At 42.0% G+C, this 15,968-nt stretch overlaps 2 protein-coding genes across 5 annotated transcripts; both read left to right on the top strand.

The window, feature by feature from the left end:
• The first annotated feature begins 2,393 nt into the window (after positions 1-2,393).
• LOC105895895 (acidic mammalian chitinase-like) lies at positions 2,394-6,196 on the top strand. The gene is made up of 12 exons (XM_012822587.3): positions 2,394-2,524; positions 2,985-3,019; positions 3,133-3,162; positions 3,267-3,471; positions 3,691-3,747; positions 3,911-4,076; positions 4,250-4,374; positions 4,460-4,583; positions 4,913-5,095; positions 5,183-5,299; positions 5,400-5,526; positions 5,642-6,196. Exons 2-12 carry the CDS (start codon positions 2,995-2,997, stop codon positions 5,848-5,850), a joined length of 1,368 nt encoding a protein of 455 aa, XP_012678041.2. The 5' UTR covers positions 2,394-2,524; positions 2,985-2,994; the 3' UTR covers positions 5,851-6,196.
• A 2,196-nt stretch (positions 6,197-8,392) lies between these two features.
• LOC105895896 (acidic mammalian chitinase-like) lies at positions 8,393-12,412 on the top strand. Of its 4 annotated transcripts, none has more exons than XM_031568187.2 (13): positions 8,393-8,473; positions 8,697-8,836; positions 9,354-9,388; positions 9,513-9,542; positions 9,647-9,851; positions 10,095-10,151; positions 10,327-10,492; positions 10,654-10,778; positions 10,887-11,010; positions 11,340-11,522; positions 11,610-11,726; positions 11,827-11,953; positions 12,069-12,412. In XM_031568187.2, exons 3-13 carry the CDS (start codon positions 9,364-9,366, stop codon positions 12,275-12,277), a joined length of 1,368 nt encoding a protein of 455 aa, XP_031424047.1. In that variant the 5' UTR covers positions 8,393-8,473; positions 8,697-8,836; positions 9,354-9,363; the 3' UTR covers positions 12,278-12,412. The 4 variants fall into 4 exon arrangements, with proteins under 4 accessions (XP_031424047.1, XP_031424046.1, XP_012678042.2 ...); XM_031568186.2 differs by having other exon boundaries at positions 8,397-8,473; positions 8,672-8,836; XM_012822588.3 differs by lacking the exons at positions 8,393-8,473; positions 8,697-8,836 and adding an exon at positions 8,900-9,045.
• The last annotated feature ends 3,556 nt before the right edge of the window (positions 12,413-15,968 follow it).

Consider the following 15,968-nt stretch of genomic DNA (forward strand, 5'->3'; position numbering starts at 1 on the left):
TCTTTCTTTCAACCAGATATGTCACTGGTCATTAATAAGGCATCATTACAACACAGTCTTGCTGTGATTATGTTGAAACCGGAGACCACTTGACCTTGCCATGGTAAAAACACATGTTAAAAATTACAGCTGACAATATTGTTTCAAGAAAATCAGTGCTCTGTTAGCTGTTTGTATTGTTTTCTATTTATCACTTGTTTATACTGTAATTAATTTTGTATGTGATACATGATACATGATTTATTGAGACTTGGTATTCGCCAGGGGAATTGGATGAACCAGACTGTTGGATTCATCTAATTCAGTAACATTATTCAAGCTGTTGCATGTAATATAAACGTATACTATGCTGTGTGCTTGTAGACTTCACTTGAAATTCCTCCCATAATCAGCAGTATATGGTCACCTGAAGCAACTGATTGGATGGTTTCCAATTACTTTCTTTTAATGTATGTTTTTTTTTTTGCTTCAAAGTAAGGACATTGATGTGAAACATATGTGATAATTAATAGTTCCTTGAAGCTGATCAAAGGTCTAATTATTCTTTCCCATCATATTTCCTATCAACAGTCTTTTTTTGTCAAATGTTGTGTAATATTATTAGCTGTTTAGCTAATCTGCCTTGGTCCTACTCAGATAAGGGTTAAGATTGCATTGTCTCTGATCCAATGCGCCCTTGCCCTAGTAAAGCCAAAATATGATGACACACTAACAGGAAGCACCATCAAGGCTTCCCGATAACTATGCTTGGCTTGGCTTGACACTACAGCCATGTGGAGGATAAAGGAGATGGCGGCCATCCAGTTTGTGACAGGTGTTATTTTACTGATATGTGACCATGAAATGATATAAATATAAGCCCTGGTGAGACTGTGTGACATCCTGTCTAATTCCAGTCTAATTTTCCTGTCACCATTTCAGTGAGACAGTGTTTCTGCTCACATAATCATGCCAGATTTTGTGTACATTTGTTTATTACTTCATACGGGATGCTGTTGGACCAAGATAAGCCCAGAAGGACTCAGCAAATGAAGTGTTACACTCTTGTGCTCTGAATTTTAAAGACCAAGACATTCTTGATACAACTGTAAACTTAAACAACAGTGTTAACTCTGTGCCTGATGAGGTACAGGGTGGTTTTTCTATCCAAGTGAGTTGTGAAATTTTTTGTAATAATGATCAAAATAAAAGTTTTTTTGTATGTGATTAACATTCAGAAAGAGGCAGCTACTCAACCGTGAATGTTAAGGCCTCCTGAGTTACTTAGTCCTTTCTTAAGGAGAACTAGTTGTTTAAACATGTGATGATTCAAATATGAACATTCTAGCATTGCCTTCTGTCCAACTGTGAATAGACATAGGTTTTCTTTTTCAGTTTGCTTGTGGTCTTTGTCACCTACATGTACTGATTATGAGCGTTGAGACCTAGAGACAGTGCAGTCAGGTCTCCACAGACACACAAATGCCCATGACTGAAGATCATGTATTTTATAATTTTGCAACAGTGACTGATGCCTTCTCTAAGGTAATCTAGTTTTTGAGTCATGATGCATTCCCTGTCAAGTGCGACCTGCTCACCACATGCGTGTAACTTTTCAGTCAGCACATGAAGATGTTTTCGACATGTTTGTGTTAACTGTTCCACTTTGGTCATTCATCTAGCTGCTTCCTGGGACCCCATCTGCTCTGCCTCAGCACCTCTCAGGTGACTGTCAGCAGTAAGCTCAAATGGGACTATGTGAAAATGGCACTTGTAAATAATCTTCAATAAATACATGGGGACTGTGTTCAAGATGGTGGTATGTGTGTATTCATTTCTTAGACATGACCAGATCCTGTACAGTGTAATTGAACAACCAGCTACAGCAGATGAGCACTGCTAAAGATGCCTCATCGTGTATCATTTACTGGTTCTGGTACTGCCATGTGTTCCCCAAAGATTTACAGGTGGAAACTATGGGAATCAATGAGCCTAAGGATGTACCATGGGCAGTAATGAATCGGCAGTAGGTGTTCATATCAGTAATCTCTGGCCTGGCACTCTGAATATTTTTTTACTGGGATTACATGAAAATCCTCATGAGAATTGATTGACCTATGAGCTGTAGGAAACATTTTAGGTGATGACAAAAAATAAGAGCAGCCATTCGAAATCCACTCTTAAACATGGTTATTATGAAATAGTTAGGTGAAGATTCCACACACAGATCTGTATTGCCACAAATTGTGGATGAAGTCATGGAAACCTAAGTAGAGAGTAGCTCATCTTTAATTCTTAGATTACCTACGCGCTTGTCTTGCCAAAAGGAGGAAACAATGGCTTATGGACTGCTAATGACATATGGGCAACAATAACCAGAAAAGGATGTCAACTAAACATGGCAGAGGTCTAAATCCTGTTCCCATGAGACTGACCTCCCGATGCACTGAACATACCCAATCAAGTTAATCCAGTGTGGAGGGAGAACACAGGGCGGCATTATAACTTCAGCTCCACAATCCACATGTTGGTGGAGAGACTGCGTGTAAGTAAATTGACATTTTTACCATGTATCTTTATTTTCAGTGTCACTCCTTCAGTCATCTATTGTTTGTGACCAAAATACCAGGTTATTAAGGGTCATGCCTATTTAGCATTCTACCAACATGATTTCCAGTTAAAGGTGTCATAACTACGGCAATGGTTCCTGTTAACAACTTCCCGTCTGACTTATCAACTGTACTTTGGTACCCATTATTAGTGTCTGAGTATAAATGAGCGTCTTTGTGTCTTCACTAAACTTTCACCACAGGAGGTGAAACAGGTAAATCAGGGTTCTTCTTCAGCCCATTTGACTGTTCATAAAAAAATCACTTTGCCTCATTCTGCATGTTTGGCAGTCTTTATAAATACTGTGCTTGGGTGAATGTGAAGGATAATAAATGTTTGTAAAATGTAAAAAAAATTGGCATTGAATTATAATACATACTCTATTCCTCTCACAGAAACTGAGCAATGGCACGACTTCTTCTTCTGACAGGTAGGTTCTGACAGCACTGATTTCTTTGTCATGGTCAGAATAATAGTTGACACATGATACATTTCCAACATTTGCAACCCTTTTTAATGCACTCCCTCTGCTTGTTTCTTTAGCTTTGGGTGTGCTGTTCACCCTGCAGATGGGTAAGTGTCCTATCCTAGGATATCCGTATCCTTTACGAAGTAAGCATCAATCCAGACCCAGGAACTTAACACAAACTCAGAGTTATCTGGCTCCCTCCCTCTAGTGAGCTCCACCAAGCTGGTGTGCTACTTGACCAACTGGTCCCAGTACAGACCAGGAGCGGGCAAGTTCACTCCTGCCAACGTGGACCCTTTCCTCTGCACTCATGTGGTATACACCCTCGCCACCATCAGCCCTGACAACCAGCTTGCCACGATTGAGTGGAATGACGAAGACATGTACAAACAGCTGAACAACATGAAGCTGACGTAAGTGTGACACCTTTTTTTTTTTTATCACTTTCACTACTGGAAATGGGTATAATATGAAGTAGAATGAACCATGCATATTGTTCCATCATGCGATGGACCAGCAATGTTTTGGAACAGATCCTAAAGAGAACTAATATGTGCGGCAGCTAACACCAAACCACAGTACTGTGAAAAATGTACAGGACATCACAATAATTAGCCGTTTTCCCTTTTTAGGAATCCCAACATGAAAACTCTTCTCTCTGTTGGAGGCTTGACCGATGGAGTCAGTCCGTAAGTTAAAAGCAACCACCTCATGGGAAAAACGAAGCAAAAGTCGATACACAGTAAAATGCATCTTAAGGATGCATTGAAACGATGTGAGGCACACCATTCCAGGTATTCTTGTCTTAGTCCATGCAGTAGTCCTTATTATCCTGTTAATACCTCATTACAGGTTTGTTGCCATGGTGTTCACAGCAGAGAGCCGTAACACATTCATCAAGTCTGCCTTGAGTTTCCTGCGAACTCATAACTTTGATGGCCTGGACCTGGCCTGGGATTATCCTGGACAAAATGGCAGCCCACTGGACGACAAGCAGAGGTTCACTGCCTTGCTCACGGTGAGTGAACAGACCCATAGTGGTGAGCTGATCTAAGGTGAAGACATTTTATCACTGATACCGGGTGTTTGTTTAAGAAGACTTGAGCCAGATAAACAGTTCAGCTAATCATCCTGCTGTCATGTAATTTCAATATAACTCATCTCGTTTTTTTGCTCCTTGCCCATTCACAGGAGCTGAGACAGGCCATCATGGATGAGGCCAGGGACAACAAGAAATCCCCCCTCCTAATCTCAATCAAAGTTGGAGCTCTTAAACCAACAATCGATACCAGTTATGAGGTTCCTGAAGTGGCAAGGTATTCGTCAAAATTCAGTCTACATGCTTGGCACTGTTAGTTTAATACGCTGTTCAGTCTAAACCTCATGTTTATGTCTCCGTAGCAAAGTGGACTTCATCAGCATCATGAGCTATGACTATCACGGCCACTGGGAGAAGAGAACCGGACACAACAGCCCTCTCTTCAGGAGCTCTGTCGACGAGGGAACTCATGTTCACTACAACATTGTAAGATAATAATCACAGCTGAACACGATAAGAATAATAGGACAGGGAAGTAATAAAAGTTGTGTATCCAAAGGAGGTTTTCTATTCTAAGCTAGTTATCAAAATATATTGCTGTGTATTGGAAACTTGAGTAGACCCCCCTCCTTTTTATCATAGAGAGATGTAGGTAATGAACGATATTTTTAAAGGTGACATTTTAACACCCCTTCATTGGTATGGCTCTGTCTCCTTAAGAATGTTCTTGATGTCAGTCATTCATTTTAAGAACAACAGCAGATCTACATAGGATCGGCGTTATTTCTGATCTTCCATTCATTTGCCTCTGTTAGGAGTCTACTGTGACCTACTGGCTGGAGAAAGGTGCCGCGGCTGATAAGCTGCTCTTGGGTTTCCCCACGTATGGTCGCACCTTCCAGCTCACCTCCTCTTACTCGGGCCTGGGTGCTCCTGCAAACGGCTCAGCTGGCGCCGGCCCCTACACCCGCGAGGCTGGCTTCTGGTCTTACTACGAGGTGCATTTCCCATCTTGAGTTCAGTCTCGCACATCACAGTGCAGCAGCTTCTAGTGTTCTCAGTGCACTGAAATAATCTCTTCTCAGGTTTGCTCCTTCACATCAACTGGCACAGTCGGCTGGATTACAGAGCAGAAGGTTCCTTATGCAACCCACGGGAACTCCTGGGTGGGCTATGACAACAAGGAGAGCTATGCTGCGAAGGTACAGAGACAATCACATCTGTTGAGGCAAAATACCTCCTTTGAAAGTGATGACATTTGAAGTATATGATATGAATTGTGTCCTGCTTTAACTGTCTCAGGCCCAGTGGCTGAGAGGGAAGGACCTGGGCGGGGCGTCTGTGTGGACACTTGACCTGGACGACTTTGGAGGCGCCTTCTGTGCAGATGGCGCATACCCTCTGGTCAACCACCTGCGTAACTCACTGGGTAAGGACACTCACCATTCACAAAGACCACAAGTGTTGGAGACACTGTCCTACCACCACATGAACTTTCAACAACCAGGCATTTTCTCTCATAAATGTCTGCTATGTTCTTGCAGGTTTCCCACCCAAACCTACCACCACTAAGGCCCCCACTACCACTGCGGACCCCATCACCACCTTTTGCCGCGGCCGCCCTGATGGCCTTTACCCAAACTCCGCTGATGAGACAACTTACTTCCAGTGTTTCCGTGGAAACACCTACCTGCACAGCTGCCAGCCTGGCCTGGTGTTCCTAGATGCCTGCAAGTGCTGTGACTACCCATAAGGGAAGAGAGAGAAACAAGGGTCTAGATATGTCCTTTTCCTGTCACTTTTTCAGTGAGACAGTGTTTCAGTTCATATAATCATGTCAGATTTTGTGTACATTTGCAATTACTTTGTATCATATGGGATGCTGTTGGACCAAGACAAACCCAGAAGCACTCAGCAAACGAAGAGTTACACTCTTGTGCTCTGAATGTTAAAGACCAAGACATTCTTGATACAAATGTAAACTTGTACAATAGTGTCAACTCTGTGCCTAATAAAGTACAGGGTGGTTTTCTATCCAAGTGAGTTGTGAAACTTTTTGTAATAATAATGATAACAATAAAAGTTTTTTTTGTATGTGATTAACATTCAAAAAGATGCAGTTACTCAACCGTGAATGTTAAGGCCTTTTGAGTTACTTTGTCCTTTCTTCAGGAGAAATAGTTGTTTAAACATGTCATGATTCAAATATGGACATTCTAGCATTGCTGTCCAACTGTGAATAGACATAGGTTTTCTTTTTCCGTTTGCTTGTAGTCTTTGTCAGAAATTGTCACCAACATGTACTGATTATGAGCGTTGAGAACTGGAGACTTGAATAAATAAGAGCAGCCATTCAAAATCCACTCTTAACCATGGTCATTATGAAACAGTTAGGTTAAGATTCCACACACAGATCTGTATTGCCACAAATTGTGGATGAAGTCATGGAAACCTAAGTAGAGAGTAGTGTTGGTACATCTGGAATTCGTCCATTGTGTTGACTTTAATCAGGGAAGTGCGTATGGTTTAACCCGGAACATGTCAACAGTCAGCCTCTACTGTAACTGTAACCTAATGCCACTCTAACCACGCCCCCTTCACTGGATACAAGACCACCAGTTGCATCCATTTTACGCTCTGTTGTTCGCCCACTCCAAGGGTGCAGAACTCCGGTAAATATCTCTCCTGTTCTCTCGCACAAAAGAGAACAGACAACTCGTTCTTAGCCGCTCAGAAAAGCAGGCCCTCGCTCTCACTTTTAAAGCAACAAACTCTTTTGTCTTAAGGCAACGAATGCCTAAGATTTCTAATTAGCCAGTAACGCACTTATTCAGAAGGTTTCTGTTACCAGCGATGTCAAGCTGTAGACCTCCGTTGTGCAGGCCATGCACAAAACTTGGGGACACAGAGAGGTCAACCAATCCTGCGTTCCCAGTGTTCCGTGAGCTGCGCATGGGGTTCACGTGCAAAGTCGGTTTTCAGTTCCCCCAATACAGTTTCACGACTCCCCCAGATCACACTGATAATCAATAGCCTATCAGAATGCCCCTTGACCTGTCCACATTATCTCGTTACCGCTATATAAGCTGGACCCACCTCTAATCAGTGTTGGAAGAAAGAAGTCGGAGCAGAGAAGCATCATCAGAAGAGTTTGGTGGACGATTCGCGTATCGAAACATTCATGGTTCAATGTAACATGTAATTCACGGTTTAATATTCACGGCATTCACTGTTCATTGTAACACAGCATTCATGGTCTATCACGATTCCCAGTCTATGTCATGAGTGTGTGTGTGTGTACATAAATAAATCTTTATTGGGAATTTGGCATCCCTCTGTTCTGACCGGACAACCTGTGGCGATTGGCACCTAATAGAACATCCCTTGACTTCACTCAAGTCAAAGTCAGTACACTTTGGGATTCAATCATATCCCCCTCCTTTTCAGCACTGCTAACAGAGACTAAGCAAGTTTAGCGCGAGCAGCTAACAGAAGGCCTGCTAGCTAACTCTGCGACAGGTGCAAACCAAGCAATGCACGAAATTGTGGAGATCTGCAATGGAACAAACCGAGCGACCGAGTCCGATCTACACTGCAGTTAGCAACGCAACATCACAGCTACTAATTTCTTCATCTACGGGCATTCATTGGCCTTTACATAGTCACGCATGCGAAGGGAACACTCAAACGCCGCGCTGCACATAGGCTCGTCACTTGTTCATATCACATGTATGTTGGTGAACGTGCACACACATGCACGTGGAACTACAGTGACCGAACAAAGGAACACAAACACACACATTCTTTCTGGCATGCACCCGACAGTGTACACCTGAGCACACAAGCTCTCACACACACTCCCTCTCTTTCACACACACTCTCCCCTTTAATTCATAAATTGGTTGTTTAAGCTTTTAGTTACATTGTACATATTGTGTTTTATTTCTTATCATTGTGTTAATAAATGCTTTGATTAATATACGCTGGTCTATTTAATGTTACACAAGAATGAATGCTGCCAACCTCCTCTACTCAGAACTCCAAAGACCTTCAACCTAGCTATTAATGAGGTAACTTTGGTTTTAGTTATTAATTTAATTATTAATCAGTTCCAAATTGATAGTATAATATATTCTTTGAGACTGATATATTACATTGAGACTGATTGGTGCGTGATCTTTATTTTGACCACTGTGGAGGACACTACACTTTGTGTGGCGCCCTCTAGGTGGCCAACTTAATTGATCTGCCTTTGTGTTGAATGGGCAATGTCTGACCAATCGGGTGAGATTATCGACATATTGGTGCTGTTGTCAGGATAGTACCAATGTGTCTTGGTGGCTCTGGTGAAAACTGTATTACTATTCATGCACAAGGTAAGGTACCTACATATTCTAGTGCTCCCATGTGAGGCTGGTACCAACAGTACCCCTCTTTAATTCTTAGATTACCTAGGTGCTTGTCTTGCCAATATGAGGAAACAAGGGCTTACGGGCTGTCTGTTAAGGGCTTATGGACTGTTAATGACATATGGGCAACAATAACCAGAAAAGGATGTCAACTAAACATGGCAGAGGTTCTAAATCCTGTTCACATGAGACTGACCTCCGGATGCACTGAACATACCCAATCAAGTTAATCCAGTGTGGGATGTGGAGGGAGAACACAGGGCGGCATTATAACTTCAGTGGTCTGAGAAATCTCAGTCCACAATCCACATGTTGGTGGAGAGACTGCGTGTAAGTAAATTGACACTTTTACAATGTCTCTTTTACAATGTCACTTTTACAATGTCTCTATACTGACACTTTATTTCCAGTGTCAGTATAGGTATAGATATGGAGTTATAAATGTTGCTCCTTCAATCATCAACAGTTCGTGAACAAAATACCGGGTTATTAAGGGTCATGTCTATTTAGCATTCTACCAACATGTTTTCAAGCTAAAGGTGAGATAACTATGGCAATGGTATCTGTTAACAATGTCCCGGCTGACTTATCAACTGTACTTTGGTACCCATTATTAGTGTCTGAGTATAAATGAGTGTCTTTGTGTCTTCACTAAACTGTCACCATAGGAGGTGAAACAGGTAAATCAGGGTTCTTCTTCAGCCCATTTGACTGTTCACAAAAAAATCCCTCTATTCTGCATGTTTGGCAGTCTTTATAGAGACTGTGTTTGGGTGAATATGAAAGATAATAAATGTTTGTAAAAATGTGGCATTGAATTATAATACATACTCTATTCCTCTCACAGAAACTGAGCAATGGCACGACTTCTTCTTCTGACAGGTAGGTTCTGACAGGACTGATTTCTTTGTCATGGTCAATGATGCTGTTTGTCAATAGTTGACACATGATACATTTCCAACATTTGCAACCCTTTTTAATGCACTCCCTCTGCTTGTTTCTTTAGCTTTGGGTGTGCTGTTCACCCTGCAGATGGGTAAGTGTCCTATCCTAGGATATTCATATCCTATACGAAGTAAGCATCAATCCAGACCCAGGAACTTAACACAAACTCAGAGTTATCTGGCTCCCTACCTCTAGTGAGCTCCACCAAGCTGGTGTGCTACTTGACCAACTGGTCCCAGTACAGACCAGGAGCGGGCAAGTTCACTCCTGCCAACGTGGACCCTTTCCTCTGCACTCATGTGGTATACACCCTCGCCACCATCAGCCCTGACAACCAGCTTGCCACGATTGAGTGGAATGACGAAGATATGTACAAACAGCTGAACAACCTGAAGCTAACGTAAGTGTGACACCTTTTTTTTTTTTTAAATCACTTTCAATACTGAAAATGAGTATAATATCAAGTATAATGAACCATGCAGGTTCCATCATGCGATGGACCAGCAATGTTTTGATTTCTGATTTCTGATCTGATTTGGAACAGATCCTAAAGAGAACTAATATGTGCGGCAGCTAACACCAAACCACAGCATTGTGAAAAATGTACAGGACATCACAATAATTAACCGTTTTCCCTTTTTAGGAATCCCAACATGAAAACTCTTCTCTCTATTGGAGGCTTGTTCAACGGAGTCAGTCCGTAAGTTGAAAGCAAGAACAAAAATTCCATCTCATGGGATAAACTACGCAAAAGTCAATACACAATCAAAATGTATCTTAAGAATGCATTAAAACGATGTGAGGCACACCATTCCAGGTATTCTTGTCTTAGTCCATGCAGTAGTCCTTATCATCCTGTTAATACCTCATTACAGGTTTGTTGCCATGGTGTTCACAGCAGAGAGCCGTAACACATTCATCAAGTCTGCCTTGAGTTTCCTGCGAACTCATAACTTTGATGGCCTGGACCTGGCCTGGGAGTTTCCTGGACAAAATGGCAGCCCACTGGACGACAAGCAGAGGTTCACTGCCCTGCTCACGGTGAGTGAACAGACTCATAGTGAAAAGTTGATCTATTGTGAAGACCGTTTATCACTGATACCAGATCAAAAACACTTCAGCTAATCATCCTGCAGTCATGGAATTTCAATATAACTCATCTCAACACCACCACTGTTGTTTTGCTCCTTGCCCATTCACAGGAGCTGAGACAGGCCATCATGGATGAGGCCAGGGACAACAAGAAACCCCCCCTCCTAATCTCAATCAAAGTGGGTGCTCTTAGCTCCACAATCGATATCGGTTATGAGGTTCCTGAAGTGGCAAGGTATTCGTCAAAATTCAGTCTACATGCTTGGCACTGTTAGTTTAATACGCTGCCCAGTGGAGAGACAGGAACATGTTCAGTCTAAACCTCATGTTTATGTCTCCGTAGCAAAGTGGACTTCATCAGCATCATGAGCTATGACTATCACGGCCACTGGGAGAAGAGAACCGGACACAACAGCCCTCTCTTCAACAGCTCTCTCGACCAGGGATCTCATGTTCACCACAACATTGTAAGATAATAATCACAGCTGAACACGATAAGAATAATAGGACAGGGAAGTAATAAAAGTTGTGTATCCAAAGGAGGTTTTCTATTCTAAGCTAGTTATCAAAATATATTGCTGTGTATTGGAAACTTGAGTAGACCCCCCTCCTTTTTATCATAGAGAGATGTAGGTAATGAACGATATTTTTAAAGGTGACATTTTAACACCCCTTCATTGGTATGGCTCTGTCTCCTCAAGAATGTTCTTGATGTCAGTCGTTCATTTTAAGAACAACCGCAGATCTACATAGGATCGGCGTTATTTCTGATCTTCCATTCATTTGCCTCTGTTAGGAGTCTACTGTGACCTACTGGCTGGAGAAAGGTGCCGCGGCTGATAAGCTGCTCTTGGGTTTCCCCACGTATGGTCGCACCTTCCAGCTCACCTCCTCCTACTCGGGCCTGGGTGCTCCTGCAAACGGCCCAGCCGAAGCCGGCCCCTACACCCGCGAGGCTGGCTTCTGGTCTTACTACGAGGTGCATTTCCCATCTTGAGTTCAGTCTCACACATCACAGTGCAGCAGCTTCTAGTGTTCTCAGTGCACTGAAATAATCTCTTCTCAGGTTTGCTCCTTCACATCAACTGGCACAGTCGGCTGGATTACAGAGCAGAAGGTTCCTTATGCAACCCACGGGAACTCCTGGGTGGGCTATGACAACAAGGAGAGCTATGCTGCGAAGGTACAGAGACAATCACATCTGTTGAGGCAAAATACCTCCTTTGAAAGTGATGACATTTGAAGTATACAATATGAATTGTGTCCGGCTTTAACTGTCTCAGGCCCAGTGGCTGAGAGGGAAGGACCTGGGCGGGGCGTCTGTGTGGACACTTGACCTGGACGACTTTGGAGGCGCCTTCTGTGCAGATGGCGCATACCCTCTGGTCAGCCACTTGCGTAACTCACTGGGTAAGGACACACACCATTCACAAAGACCACAAGTGTTTGAGACACTGTCCTACCACCACATGAACTTTCAACATCCAGGCATTTTCTCTCCTAAATGTCTGCTATGTTCTTGCAGGTTTCCCACCCAAACCTACCACCACTGTGGGCCCCACTACCACTGCGGACCCCATCACCACCTTTTGCCGCGGCCGCCCTGATGGCCTTTACCCAAACTCCGCTGATGGGAACACTTACTTCCAGTGTTTCCGTGGAAACACCTACCTGCACAGCTGCCAGCCTGGCCTGGTGTTCCAAGATTCCTGCAAGTGCTGTAACTGGCCATAAGGAAAGAGAGGGACAACACTGGGGTCAAAATGTTATATATACATTGTCAATGTCAATAATAAAAGTTGGAATGTTTAGGCATTCTCCCTCATTAAATTTGTAAAGTTATATGTTTACTGAATGTTACTGTGAGGACTTCAATTCTGAAATAAAATAAGTGACACATCGTATCACGTATTTCACTTCTTTTCTGGCATGTCTTCTCAGCAGCTGTCTGGAAACTCCTCAGCATTAGTCTTTCTAAAGGCCAAAATATACTTCAACGACTCCGTTTCTCTGTGGTCACGCAGTTGCCTCGACGGACTCGTTTACATTTATGGTTCTCCGATGGTTGTGGGTGTTGAAAAGCAATTTTTTTTTTTAAAGATGGCGATGGACCCATCTTCGTAGATGGTTGTATTTTTACATAAAAGTTTGTTTGTTTGACTTTTTTTTGCTTAGATTTTTTTAAAGTTACCGAGAAATAGACACTGTCCAATGTAAAAAACCCTTTATTGTAACTGAAAAATACGTCTGAGGGGATTTGCGAGGTGTCTGAGCCAGCTATCTAATGTTGGCATACTACTACCCACAAGGTAAACAGTGATGTATTGACAGATAGACGGAGACGGATAGTTACAAAATTTGGGAGGTGCACGTCAGGCCACGGAGAGGTGCTCAGAGAGGGTTTGCCACTACGGAGAGGGCTCTCAGTGTCTCCGTAAACGGACGACCATAAATCTGCCTTTAGTCCTGCCTCATAGCCTGACTTCATGGAGGGTTGAACATATCTACATATGTATTACACTTAAGCTCCACAGCCACTGGGTGTGGTGTTATAGTGATCACCACAGTTAATTTGATACTAATAAACCAGTTTGCCAGAATTGTTCTTTTATATTACCAAATTACAGTAACAGCTGTCCAGTCAGATATACATGTATTGTAAGATATATAAGATGCATGTAAGAGTGCTAAGTTGTACAATGACCACTATCCTCTATGTGTACCCTGAATACATGTGTAAGGCTCTTTAAGAAAATAATGTATTTTATTAATGTCTTCCTTTATTGATAATGCTATGTGGTTGAAGTTCATACTGAGTGTTTCCTGCTGGAATTGTGTGAGAAGAAGTCGTTTTTTTAATCAGGCTAATTGGATTTTAGGAAGCAGTAATTGGAAGTCTTCTGACTTGGCTCATTTTTGTAGCAAGAGTAAGCTTACCTATTTACGGTCCACGGTGCCTCGTGAGGAAAGGCTCGGAGGAAGTTTGTGGGCTAGGTCTCAAAGCTGGGAGCTGAAGCTTAGTAGCCTACATGAACTTCATCCTGTCCGTTAAGCATCATTGACTACGGAATCCGTGAGTAGCCTGCACAGGGTTTTTTGGTGACGGCTGTCGGTAGGGAAAACGTATGGCTAAGGAATGTGTATTAAAACCGGATGTCCTCACTTTAATCCGGTCTCTGGTTGGATCAAACTTTTCAACAGAAATGGACAAGGACCTTTACTTTTTAGTTGAGAAGTTGTGTTGATCGCCTGACATGCAAACGATCGGTTTTCTTTAAATTATTATTATTTTTGTGAAGTTATACGGCTTATGTGAATAAAGCTATCTACACAACTTTTAATATGTCTACATTGACTCGTTTAGTTGTTCATGTGGTACACGTAGGTCTTAACTGAAGCTAACGCTTAGACCAACAATCCATTGGAACACATAGTAGCTAGCTAGCCTCGCTGCTAATAAGTCTAACGTTAGCATGCTGATATGAATAGACCCATTATAGTCAGGTGGCTTAATGCTCAATTCACTTGTTAACCGAACTTTTACGAAGTCATACAACTAAACACACAAGTGACTTGTTAACCTATGTCTACATTGACTCGGTTAGTTGTTCATGTGCTACACGAATGTTGCAGAGTATTGTCCTACTGTAGGACTTAACTGAAGCTAACGCTTAGACCAACAATCCATTGGAACACATAGTAGCTAGCTAGCCTCGCTGCTAATAAGTATAACGTCAGCATGCTAATATGAATAGACCCATTATAGTCAGGTGGCTTAATGCTCAATTGACTTGTTAACCGAACTTTTACGAAGTCATACAACTAAACACACAAGTGACTTGTTAACCGAACTTTTACGAAGCTATATGACCAAACACAAAGCTAGCACTGTTAATTCCGCTATAGCTAGCCAGGTCAATTAGCTCGCCTAAGATACTGCAATTTAAGCTAACCAATTACCTCATTTCCCCCAAAACCCATCGATTACGTGTGTTTGTGATGTGTAACATATATCCTTAATCAGTCATTCAAGTTATTAACGTTTATTTACCGCTAGCGATTACACGACACAAGGGTAATTCAATCGCTATTAATGTTGAACTTGAACTTCAACAACGTCACACAACATTAAAAGTCAGGCATCGGCATGGTTCCTAAAGAATAAATCAAAGGTCCTTGTCCATTTCTGTTGAAAAGTTTTATCCAACCAGAGACCGGATTAAAGTGACGACATCCGGTTTTAATACACATTCCTTAGCCATACGTTTTCCCTACCGACAATGGCAAACATTTTGCAGTCACCGCGAGTCCGACCGTAACAGCGAGAGTAAACTTTTATTTCCACTGTAATAGGCCCCAACACACTCTTGCAAGCTTGCTATACTGACACACAGTTTTTTTCCACTTGTGTGTTAAATGTGTTTTACATTGTGTGCAGTGTTCAAATCTACTATATTGTTTTGCCTTCCCTTAGCGAGGTTTATCACGTGATGCGCAGTGAAGAGTGAAGAGCATTGGGTTGCAAGATTTATCTTGATAGTTTTCAGTTTATCACGCAACTGTGTGCTAAGGTGACAAAATTGAGGTGAAACTTCTTATTCCACATTGCAGGTTTCCATATGTACACAATTGGCTACATGTCGCTTATATACATTTTACACACACACATCCACACACACAATTTCTTTGTATATTAAAGGGAAAATAAATGTCGCCTATTTGTTAAATTCCATCAGAGTGTACCATTGATTTAACTCAAAGTACTGGTAAGAGGACCTACTCTTTGCATTTACTTTTTCCATCGTAACTATATATGAGGATTTACATATTTCCTGCCAGGTACACAGCATTTCTTCAGTGGAGGCACCACACTATTTACTTAATTTATTTACATTCTACTTATTCGTTTGTTATTACTTAGTGACTATATACAATACTTACCACTTATAATTCTAGTGCTAAAATTCCTAAATGTAGTGGTAGACAGGAAGTCCAGCCCAGTCCAGAAGTCCAGTCTCCGAATAATAGCTGGGAACTCAGGATTCTGTTTTTTTATATGAGTGTGACTCCTGTGTATTGTATAGCCCTCGGGGGAAAAAGGAGTTGCACATGTATACATTAACAAATTCATAGAAATTATTCATCTTAATGAAAAAATGCGTGGAAAGGAGTGTCAGACCAAAGCAGTTGTCAGTGAACATAGCTAATGGCAGGAATTAGCTGGTAACCCCTATGATGGCTTAGTCTACGTGTCATAATCATTGTCATGAGTCTAAGGTTAAAGTGTACAACCAAAAGACTGCCAGAACAATATGACAGGGTTCAATTTACAACATTTTGACAGAGCACACATGGACTACAAGTTGACTCAGAAGAGATGTCTATGACTAATGGTTTATTTAGATGTGTAATCAAACAGAAAGGA

The sequence above is a fragment of the Clupea harengus genome, chromosome 5 (assembly GCF_900700415.2).
Source record: "Clupea harengus chromosome 5, Ch_v2.0.2, whole genome shotgun sequence".
NCBI classification, from domain to species: domain Eukaryota; kingdom Metazoa; phylum Chordata; class Actinopteri; order Clupeiformes; family Clupeidae; genus Clupea; species Clupea harengus.